Genomic DNA, 11,556 nt, shown 5'->3' on the forward strand with positions numbered 1-11,556 from the left:
TTTCCACCTTCCAATTTCCGAATCTCTATTATTGAATTCCGAAGTCAAACCGAGAGCTTGTATTTTTCTAAACCAAGCTTGGTGTAAATGAAATCTACAACCATTTATTTTTATATTTGGCCATGTAAAATATAGAGCGTTATGAATGGCTTTTTCGAAATCCACATACACCTCGCTTGGTTTGAAAATCACATTAAATTGATTAAACATCTTAGATCTTAATAAAGAAAATAAATTGATATATGTATCAGTAGATTTCGAAGGTCGTGAACAATACGCAAGTGGAACATAATGATCGTTTTTAAACCCGTGTATGGTAAACATTTGTAAAAAATATTTTGCGGAATAAGAAAATGTACCGTCCATGTAAAAAATGTACATATCACACATTACATGAATGTTACTGTCACAAGAAAATATAATTCTCCACTTTTCAAAACTTTATCGTTAAAAAACGCAAAATTTTCTAAGATTAGAAGAGTTTTACCACGCGAACTTTTCACTATTTGAGCCATTTCAATAATGTAAAGTACCTATACGACACAATGAATCTGATCTTAAGTAAGAAAACTAGTCAACCCTCTATCTACTGGGTACTTCCAAAATATTTTAAGCGCCCAAATTACACCCGCCGAAGCTACTAGCCTTATTTTTATCCTTAAATTAAGAGTAAAATATTTCGTTTACTTTGGCTGATTTTGCTGGCAATAAATTATTTGTACTTACTCTTGTGACCTGGTGTATAATATATTGACGGACTTAAATTCTTCTTATCAGAAATTTTCACAGATTTTTCTTTTAAATACCACAAATTGAATTTGAATTGATAAAATTTTGCTACAATTTGTCAAAATTGACAAATTTCAGATACGTCAGGTGGTCATAGCAATAGTTGATGTCCAAATATAACCTTACTGAACATGTGTCTTAATAGATGTCATTAAAGTGATAGCAGTTCATATTTAAAACATTGATTAAAGTATAGGAGCAGAAAAAATAATATTTCCAACAATAAGAAGCCTTTAATAAGAGGTGAGTAATACACTTAAATGGAGTACTATTGTATTGTATTGTATTGTATTGTATATTCCGCTTCAGTACTCTAAATTTCGATAATATTTGATATATACACAACATATGACATGTGTCATGTTAAAATATACAAAAGTTACATGAGAGATTTAATTTTTTACAGAAACTATGTCGTCGAAGGCAGAACAGGCGGAGATCAAAACCATAGGGCCTCTTTCAAGTACTTTAGAATTATTTGATTCTTTCAAATCTCAAGAAGAAGATAAGGATTCTGATGAAGAAAGTTTCCACTTACCTTTGTTAAGTTGTGATGATGATAACGAAGTGGAAAATTGTAAGTATCTATTTATACTAATCATCGGCATGGTATTATAAAAAAATTTGTTTAAGGTGAAGGAGATATACTGACGTCAATTCCAAACGGAGAAACTGAGGATGACATTTTGAATAAATATGAAACGAGCACGTCGGAAACTGCCGATGCAAAAGAAAAACATTTATTACTCCACGAAGGCGATGGAACCGATCTAAATAACACAGGACAAAAACTTGATAATATTGTAAAATTTATGGAATTAGATGTTCAGGATGTACCCGAAATTGATCTTCAAGATACTGTGAAAATCGCAATTGAAGATATAGTTAGTGTTGGGACTGAAGAAACAAAAAATAAAGCAGACGTAAATGTAAACGACTCTGGTGCTTTGAATATACAAGTTGATAATGTATATAATAGAAAAGATACAATAGATTGCCAAAAGGAAAGTGAAGATGAATCAAAAAAACAACTTGAAAATACAAGAAAGAATGTTGAGCAAGAAGAACAGCAACAAAAGGAATCAGAAGAAAAAACTGCGAATACAGAAAAAAAAGAGAGTGATTCTAAAGAATTGGAAACTAATAAAGATGAAGACTGTGAAGATCTTTTGGATATTTCCGTAATTCTTGACGCAGATGAAGATAATGCTTCGGCGCTATCTAATGAAAAATCCGATGACAATGACGATACCAATGATACCAATTCATCAGATCAGAATACATGTACTGATGATACGAGTGATAGTGAAACGATACAAAGTGAAAGTGACAGTCAAAATCCTCCCAGCGTTGATGATATCTCGGAAATAAATAGCAATCGCAGTTTTAGAGACATTGATAATAAATCGGAAGAGAAATCGTCTGGACGTAAAGGTGAAAAGGAGGAAATTTCTGGCGATACGAAAAGTAAGTAAAAAAATTGTTTTCTCATATTTTTACATTTATTTATTTCGGTTAGTGACATTTCTTGAAATTGACAGTGCAAAATCGGTAAATATTCGTTAAAATGAATTATAATTGAATAGAAAAAACAGTTTTTAGTCATTTGTAATTTAGTAATTTTCTATCGAATCATAAAGAACATAGGACAGGGTTATTTATGGAATAATATATAGGAAAATGACAGTTTTGCATACACATAGGCTCTCGTTTGTCGAAATTTTCCATGGAAATTCTGCATAGATTTTGTAGATCATAGATTGTTGCAGGAAGACGTTTTGGCTTTACAGTCACTCTGCACCTATACCTAAAGGATATTTTGTACAGGACTCTACATCTTATTATTCTGCTTCCAAAATACATAGACTCCTCCCGAAGGAGGCTATTTTTTCCCCTCAGTACTACTCCTTCAAAGTACTTAGGGAAATGGACAGGACATTCGCAGAGTAGATGCTCCGCTGTTTCCATGGCTTGCTCGCAGAATCTGCAGTTATCATGCCCATCGTCTTAATGTGTCGGGGCAGTGACATGTCAGTATACCGACCACTAGTTTTATATCGTTTCTGGTAATTTCTGCAGACTTTTTACTTGATATGGTTAAATGGTAATGAATATTTTGGATTGTCTCAGGCCTGGAGTATTTCTCCAGTAAGACTCCATCGGATCCTTTAGCTATTCCTTCAGTTCGTTATTGATGTGACATCTCGTGAGGCACAGTAGGGTTCTGGTATAAAGTATGGAGTAGTTGCCTCTTTTTTGGCAAGGTTGACATTTCCTGGTACACCCTGGTGATCTGGAAGCCACACTAGAGTTATTCTGTTTTTGTTACCTGGTGATTTAAGAGTTAGTTTATACTCCCACACTGGTTTGGATGTGCTTTTTAGAGAAGTTTCTATCCAAACATTCCTAAGCACATTTGTTTATTCTCAGCAACTCTACCTGAAAAATGGTGAGCGTTGTTTCTAGAGGTATGAAGAGTTTACATTTTGTCCAAAAATACCCATTCCAGCTCCTTGTACTAGCTTCAAACCGTCTGCGTACCAGAGAGATATATTTAAAAGCTTGCTGAAGATTTTTGATTTTCAACGATAGGCGGTCGTTAAGTACCACTTCAAACGGAGTATCTTTGTCCAAAATGTTATGCATTCGGTCCATTAGTTTGTCAGGACCTTCAAATATCATTAGGTGACCTTTCATGTTACCTGGCTTTATTTTTAATGTCTGGATTAGCCTGTGGGCGGATTTTTTCACTATGAGGTGAAGAGGGGGCAGGATCTGTGCCTCTACGACAGGTTGACATATATAATACCTCACATCCATCATACGTTACTTGGGAGTGATGATCGATGCCAGATTTAACTTAAAGCAGCAAGCAGAGTTTGTAGATGTAAAGATTTATGGTGTGAGGAACATCTTATCTCGACTTATGCCGAACGTAGGAGGTCCAAAATAGAGAACTAAAGCTTTGTTGTCGTTGGTGGTCACATCTATGGCATTCAATCTAGGCCGACGTATTGCAGAAACAGGAATCACGACGGAAAGTAGCTTCGGTTTATCTGTTGAGTTGTCAGCGCATTCCGCACCCTATCCAACCAACTTATCCCGCGGTTGGATATATAGCTTAACTGGCCCCATGGAGAAATTAATTATTATCTGATCCAAATGATCTTCGGATATGGACATATTTTATGAAATACCTTTACTGGTGGAAACATAAAGATTCCCCGGAGTGCCCATCCTATGCAAGATTCAGACCTCCCCTGCGAAGTAGCTCCTTACGGATGTCACGCAAGGGAAACAGGATATCTGATAATAATAATTGGCTATTGTTGCTATCATTTTAAGCTCAAACCACCATTGTTGTCGATTTTTTGAGCGACACAATCAATTTTTTGGCAACTAATTTGCAACAAATTTTGATACTTTATGCCCACTCCTCTGATAATAGTAATTAGCTATAGTTTCTACTAGTTTAATGTGTAATTAGCATTGTTGTCGATTTTTTGGCAACCAACTAGCAAAATATTTGACCATTTTTTAAAATTTTTGCCCATTGCTCTGATGATAAGAATAATATAGTTTTAGTGTTAATTAGAGCCCAAATTAGTATTGATTTGGCAAAAAAAGAACACGTAATTATATTTTCCTCAATGAAATATAAAAGCTTTGAAATAATATGGAATATTGTAGTTTTTTACTCTCACAGTCCAACAATATGTTGATCGGTAACCACCCTTCTTGTTTACAATGGTGCTAATTCGGGAAAAATTAACCTTTATAAAAGGTTATTCACCTTATCCACCATTATCAAGCATCAACGGATACAAATCTGCGTTTAACAACAAACAAAAGTTCTACCTGACAATGGACACATCACATACTGCTCAAGTGGTCTCCGTATTGCGACAGGTTCACAGTCAGCCAGAGTGGCCAGTGTGCTGAAAATGAGTCAGTCTTATATTTTCAGAGTTTACCTTTGTTACCAAGTGGCTGGTAACTTTCATCGAAGACGCGGAGTGGCTGAATAGTCAGAAGAAGGCAGCTAACATTGATCGAAAAAGACTAGTTACTGGCTCTAAACTAATCCCAGCCCACCGAGCAGCACGTATAAGATTTATCAAAGAACAATGGGGCTCTTTTCTGTTCTCAGACGAAAACAGAGTGTGTGCAGTGTGGCATAAAAGATAACTTGATTCTGGGAGGAGGTTCCAGGATGGGTTGTAGGAGCGTATCAATGGAAGCAAGTTTGTTTTTATTTGAAATTGGCGATGGAACGGTTATATTAACCACGAAACGATACATAGTTACATCAGTTAAAACTTGACAATGCCCATCCATATACAACAGTTTCCGTACGGCAGTATTTACAGGTTGTCGAAATCGGATTGACCAGCGCGTAGCCCTGATTTATAACCTATCGAGCATTTATGGGATGAACTTGAGAGAAAAATTCGAGCTAAAAATTTTATATCAGCCACGAAATTCGAACTCAAAACGGCGGTTACTGAATAATGAGATAGCATCGAACAAGATCGAGTGAAGAAACATTCAAATCATAAATAGCGATTCGAAGCTGTTATTAGGGACAGGGGAGGAGATGATAGATTATTATTTTGACGAATTTAAGCTTGTACATACATTTGTAGTATATATATATATAAATGAATATAATTCCTAACCAAAATTTCAGTAACTTTGTTCAAAGATTTATTTTTCGATCGCGATATTTTTATTTTGAAGATGCATGTTTTTCGCGATTTTTTCGAAAAATTAATATTTTTTTTAATGACAGGAGATGAAGAAATGACCTCTCCCGTTTCGACTGGCAAAAGGCCACTAATTGAAAGCGACAATCATCAATCTCCAGTGGTGAATAAGAAAATACGAATGTTCGAAGAATTTTCGGAGGAAAACCAAACGGCCAAATTAGATAAGAGACAAGCGTCGTCGGAGAAGAAATCCGAAGAAGGAGATATAACATCGTTAGGTGAAAATAGTAAAACGAATTCCACGAAAAATGATGAATTGAAAACATTGATTACGTTCGAAAAGTTTATGAAACAGAGGAACTTGGGCGAAGGAAAACTGACGCGTCTGGATCTCGAACAATTTTGCCTACAGAAAATATGCGAAGCTCTGGTACATAAAACAGACACCGGAGAATTACACCAGACAATAAAGAAGCAGCAACAAATGATAGAATCTCTAAGAAAAGACGTTGAACAACTTTCTAAACAAACTAGAGACTTGGATATCGTAAATAAAAAGCTGATGACCGAACTGCAATCCCACAACAACAACCAGAAACCGATAGTACCATTAAAAATAACTAGATCAGTCGGATTGCAGGTTAAATTGAATACCTACACCAAATTGACCTTCAGGAGAAAATCTCTACCGAATACGGCAACCCCGCCTCGAACACCATCAACTCCCGTACCTCCTATCGCCGTAAATCGTCAAAGGAACGTTCAAGTAAACGATAATGTTATTCGACAAGTACCGGTAAGAAATTTCGTCTTTTATTTATTTGTTTTTCTATTTTTATTGAAAAATTGATTGTTACAGACTACCCCGTCGACGGCACCGTCGCCTCGTAAAACCCCGACTACGGCCCCGATCTTAACTCAAGCTTTACAAATCCGACCTACCCCTACAGCTGAAGCTTCAACATCTGGTGTACCGCAAGGAGTTCGGTTAACTTCGGCTCAAATCGAGAACGGTATCGCGATACCCGCTAGTGTGGTGACTTCCACTGCGGGGGGAACTACTCAACTTATGTACATGGTGCAACCTGGTTCCGCCGGAAATTCGGGAACTGACGTCCAGAAGGCGGTACTTTTAAATTTCCAACCTACCACCAACGGTGTTCTAAGTAAGTATCTAACGATTTTTATTTAAAGTGGTTTGTTTAAATTTGTTTATCTTCGATTCCGATGAAATTTCACATACACATACACACAATGTGCGTGGAACGAGAAAGTGTTCGACCAAATTCGGTTCGGCGGAAACTCCTACATTCGGAGATATGGAAGTTGGAATTTGAAGTCTTTCGTTGGGAATCGATTTCGGGAGGGTTCGATGTAGAAAAGGGTGTTTTCCACTGATGATGCGAGGGATCGATAAAATGGTTCAGAAGCGGTAAAATACCGAAATAAGGCAACGGATAAGACGTCGGTGGGCATTAAATGGCACAAATCTATCCCAATCAAACCTAACATAAACTGACCTAACCTAACCAAACCTTTCCTAAATGCAACTTATTTCACTTAACCTAACCCAACCCAATTTCACTTTACCCAATCTAAACTAATCTATCCGAACTTAACCTAAATTCACTTAACCTAAAATAATTTCACTTATCCTAACCTAATTTTACCTAAACTAAAGTATTTTAGTCTAATCTTTTTTTGCCGTATGAGGTGAGGTGGAAGCAGTGCAAATCCGTACAGCCGTGTGGGACTTTCACATCATTAAAACACCCTCTCGTTTCATAGGGGCAAGTTGGAAATAAATTTATCTCCGCACTGAGATTCTCCTCTAATTTTGGTTTCAGCTAGGTACGGGACTAGTAACCAATCCTAATTCCACCTAACATAACTTAATCTAATTTCGCTTAACATAACCTAATTTTGTCTAAACTAGTCTATCGGAACCTAACCTAACTTAATTTCACCTAACCTAGTCTAACGTAACATAACTTAATTTCAAAGAAACCTATATAATCTTACTTAATCTAACCTAACCTAACTTGATTTCATCTATTCCAAAACTAACCTAACATAAATTCATCTAATCAATTTCGTCTAACCTAACCTAACCAAACCCAAATTGCACCTAACTTAGCCTAATCTAATCTAATTTCACCTAACATCACCTAACCTATCCAGAATTAACCTAAAAATAACATAAATACTTCTTTAACGGCCCTCCAGGCCTTTATCGTGTCAACCTAGCCTGAATTAGAATGGATATAGTTTGGGAGGGCCGATTACGACCCATCAAGCCTAACCTGAAACAAAAGGTATGCAGATTGGGAGGGCTGAACATGGCTCTTCGGGTTTTAATGGCAGTAACTTAGCCTGAATCAGAATGGGTGATGCAAAGGATTGTATCGTCGTTATTTGCAGTTTCCGCAGGATAACAATCAACACCCTATATGCATTATATACAAAAAATTCCATCATTGTCGGTGTTGCAAGCTTTCTGCGGTTTTACTAAAAGCTGTTGAATCCGTTGATGAACGAGATGGCCGACGATAGGGAGTAATAAAGCTGCAGTTAAGCTCAATCCATTAGACCCCCAAAAGGCTGTTTGGTACGTCGAGTAATTTTTTTTATTTCCATAATTAAGTTGGTACTACTACCCTTCTATAATTTCGCGGACAAATTTTTCTCCTATATCAAGACCAAATCTAAAATATTCGTCATCCCCACATGAATAATGCACTTTTTCCATTCACAAACCAACCATTTCTCTTTCAAAATTTCATCGGGATCCGAGGTGGGTAATGTACCGAAGATGAGCGGAATTTTCCAATCAAATTTCCACTCATTTTCAATCAATCTAATTAATTGAACTTTTGCTTACTTTCTCATTTTTGATATCAATATAGTTGGACTTTACAGATTCAATTGCAATTGGTGTATTTGTAAAACATGACTTTGTAAATAATCCACACTTTGCATTTGTCTATAGAAACCAAGGTTTGATTTATCCGAGTAAATTAAACTATGTAGAAAAGTATGAGAAACTAGAAACTAAGATAATAAACTGAATTTTATACTTTCAGCTTCCCAAGAAATGACATTGTAAGCGCAGAGACGTGTATGTCATCTAAACATTGTAATTTAACGGAAAGGTTTATGTGAATTGAAGATAAAATCTTATTATATCTATTTATGTTTTCAGATAGTAATTAAATTGTGGATATTTATTGTGTTGTATAATTTTTATTTCTTTACTTAAAAAGTTTTGGGCTATAACTTTTTCATCCTCTTTTACTGTTTTTTCTATTTTTCTAAACCCTTTTTTAGCGCAAGGAGAGCCACCTGCAATCATTTTATAAAAATAATTATCCTGTTCAGGACAAGATTAGGAACAACACTTTTTGTGACTAGACAAATATTACTTGTCGGTCCTAGATGTCCATTTGTAGTCATTTGGTCGCTCAGGTGTTCCTTAATCCCCAAGTAAGAGATTCCCACAGCAGATTCGTGCCCTGTAATCGGTTGAATAGAACCTGGGTTCACTATGTTTAAAGATCCAGAATAGGTTTACTGTCCTTTCCCCAGCAGGCATCAGCTTCTACAGAGGAATAAATCAAGAGGACACTTTATTGTTAATTATAATCATGAAAATGAGAGTAAAGAACATAAAAAGTCAAATTGGACAAATAAGGGGAAAAATTACATAAAAATAGAATACCTTAAAGAAAGGCAGGAAAAACGAAATAAGGAAAGAAAAAGAGCTAGAATGTGAAAAAAGTAACAAGCTAAGAATTGATAATAGAAAAAATAAACAAGAGGAAGCTCGAATTACTATTAGAAAAGTCAAGAAACTGAGAGACCAAATAAAAGAACTGGAACAGAAAGAGAAGGGCAATTAAGATAAAAGACAGAAGAAAATGTTGAACAAAAACGCAACAAAAATAAAATACCTGAAAGAAAGCAGGGAAAACGAAATGAGGAAAGGAAGAGAACTAAAAAGGAACAACATAACAATCAATAATAGAAAAAATAAACAAGATGCTGCTGAATTGATAGATCGATTAAAGAGAAACAGATGGAAGCTAGAATTACTATTAAAAAAAGGAATTAAACTAATAGACCAAATAAAAGAATTGGAACAGAAAAAGTAAGACAATTGAGACAAAAGACAGAAGAAAATGTTGAACAAAAACGCAACAAAAATAAAATACCTGAAAGAAAAGCAGGAAAAGAAAAGAACTAAAATGGGAGAAAAGTAACAAAATAAGAATCGATATAGAAAAAGTAAACAAGAGGTTGCTAAATTGGTAGATAGATTAAGAAGAATCTAACGGATGTTAGAAACACTATTAAAAAAGAAAAAGACCAAATAAAAGAATTGGCACCGAAAGAGAAGGGCAATTAAGACAGAAGACGATGATAAAAGAAACGCTACAAAAAAATACCTGAAAGAAAGCAAGGAAATCCGAAATGAGGATATGAAGAAAACTAAAAAGTAACAAAGTACAAATCAATAATAGGAAAAATAAACAAGAGTCTGCTGAATTGCTGGATAGATTGAGAAGAAACTGATGGAAGCTAGAATTACTATTAAAAAAGTCAAGAAACTGATAGAACAAATAAAAGAACTGGAACAGGAAGAGTAGGACAGTTGAGACAAAAGACAGAAGAAAATGTTGAACAAAACGCAACAAAAATAAAAAGAACTCTAAACTAACCAAATAACAATCAATAATAGAAAAAATGGAAACGAAATTGCTGAATTGGTAGATAGATTAGGTAAATAATATAAATAAACTGGAACAGAAAGAGCCAAAGGACATAATGCGGTGGCTTTAGAAATGGATACAAGAGATCTCATAAAAAGGCTAAAATTGTACTACGTGAGATAAAAATGTTTCAATAGGTCGATCAAACCTTTTCAAACGGTTTGAAAACCGCAGTTCTCAGCTAAAGGAAAGTCTGTTAAAAACGCATACCAGAATAGTAATTTATGGCTAGCTATAATTAGAGAAGTAGAAATAACTTACTTACCAATCAACAGTTACGGCAACATTGGATCGAGATTCTAGTAATGGTAGTAATAGTAGCACTAACTCATAATACTCTTAATCTTATAGAAAAAAGTAAAATAATTAGAACAAAGATATAACTAGACAAGATTTAGCAGAATCAAAGATCCGCAGACCACGTTTCCGTCCTCGATTTATAAATGACTATCATCCTCAACTAAAGAAACTTTATTATTCTTGTCTTAAGTCATTGAGCTTCCAAGTGCAGCTCATGAAAACCGTTCTTAGCTGCGCTAAATAAGTGGCCCTAAAAATATAAACAGCACAAAAAACTCTCAGAAGAATACTTTTCAAGTATTTTAAAAGCTTGTACGAACCGCAATAGAAAACTGAAAACGCCTCTAATTATAGAAAGAAAACAAATAATAACCATAAGAAACGACAACACAAGAACACGATGCAGAAATGAAATCTCGAAAATTCTACAGCGATTTATACAGATCTCCAGAAACACAAGAATATAAAACGTCTCTTCAATCACGTCTCGGAAGTTCTCATGGTAAATGTAGAAAAGGCTCTAAAATAAATGGAAAATGGGAAGAATGTCGGTAACGGCTGATTAATTGTACTCAAATATGTTGGAAGAACATATTCAATCATAATCAATCAATCTATCATGATACAAATATGAACATCACACAAGAATCCTGTTAGCAACAGCACACATTTATTATCCCTAAAAATTGTTAGGTTTCCGTAATAATATAAACAAACCACCCAATTCTAAAGCCAAACCAATGATGAAGATACATCTAAATGCATCAAATATCAAATAGATGATGAAACGTCCTGTATCAATTCTGCCTGTGTGCCAAATTCGTTCAGCAGTAGGCAAACATAGTTATATGTAAACTGTGTTAAATGGCCACAGGTTATCGAATTTTCGCTAGTAAATATGTTTTTGGCGTCACTATCAGTGACTGTATGATCGAATTTAATGCACTTATGTTGCCAGAGATTTTGAATTCATAAAATGTGCATAAAAC

General features: G+C 35.1%; 1 protein-coding gene across 2 annotated transcripts; it reads left to right on the forward strand.

The window, feature by feature from the left end:
* The first annotated feature begins 607 nt into the window (after positions 1-607).
* On the forward strand, positions 608-8,725 carry LOC130891382 (myb-like protein X). 2 transcript variants are annotated; one of them, XM_057796106.1, is made up of 6 exons: positions 608-1,032; positions 1,196-1,366; positions 1,423-2,256; positions 5,582-6,294; positions 6,358-6,664; positions 8,582-8,725. In XM_057796106.1, the coding sequence occupies exons 2-6, from the start codon at positions 1,201-1,203 to the stop codon at positions 8,602-8,604; spliced, it is 2,043 nt and encodes a 680-aa protein (XP_057652089.1). In that variant the 5' UTR covers positions 608-1,032; positions 1,196-1,200; the 3' UTR covers positions 8,605-8,725. The 2 variants fall into 2 exon arrangements, with proteins under 2 accessions (XP_057652089.1, XP_057652079.1); XM_057796096.1 differs by having other exon boundaries at positions 6,358-8,725.
* Positions 8,726-11,556: the final 2,831 nt, after the last annotated feature.

The sequence above is a fragment of the Diorhabda carinulata genome, chromosome 1 (genome assembly GCF_026250575.1).
Source record: "Diorhabda carinulata isolate Delta chromosome 1, icDioCari1.1, whole genome shotgun sequence".
In the NCBI taxonomy this organism is placed as follows: Eukaryota; Metazoa; Arthropoda; class Insecta; order Coleoptera; family Chrysomelidae; genus Diorhabda; species Diorhabda carinulata.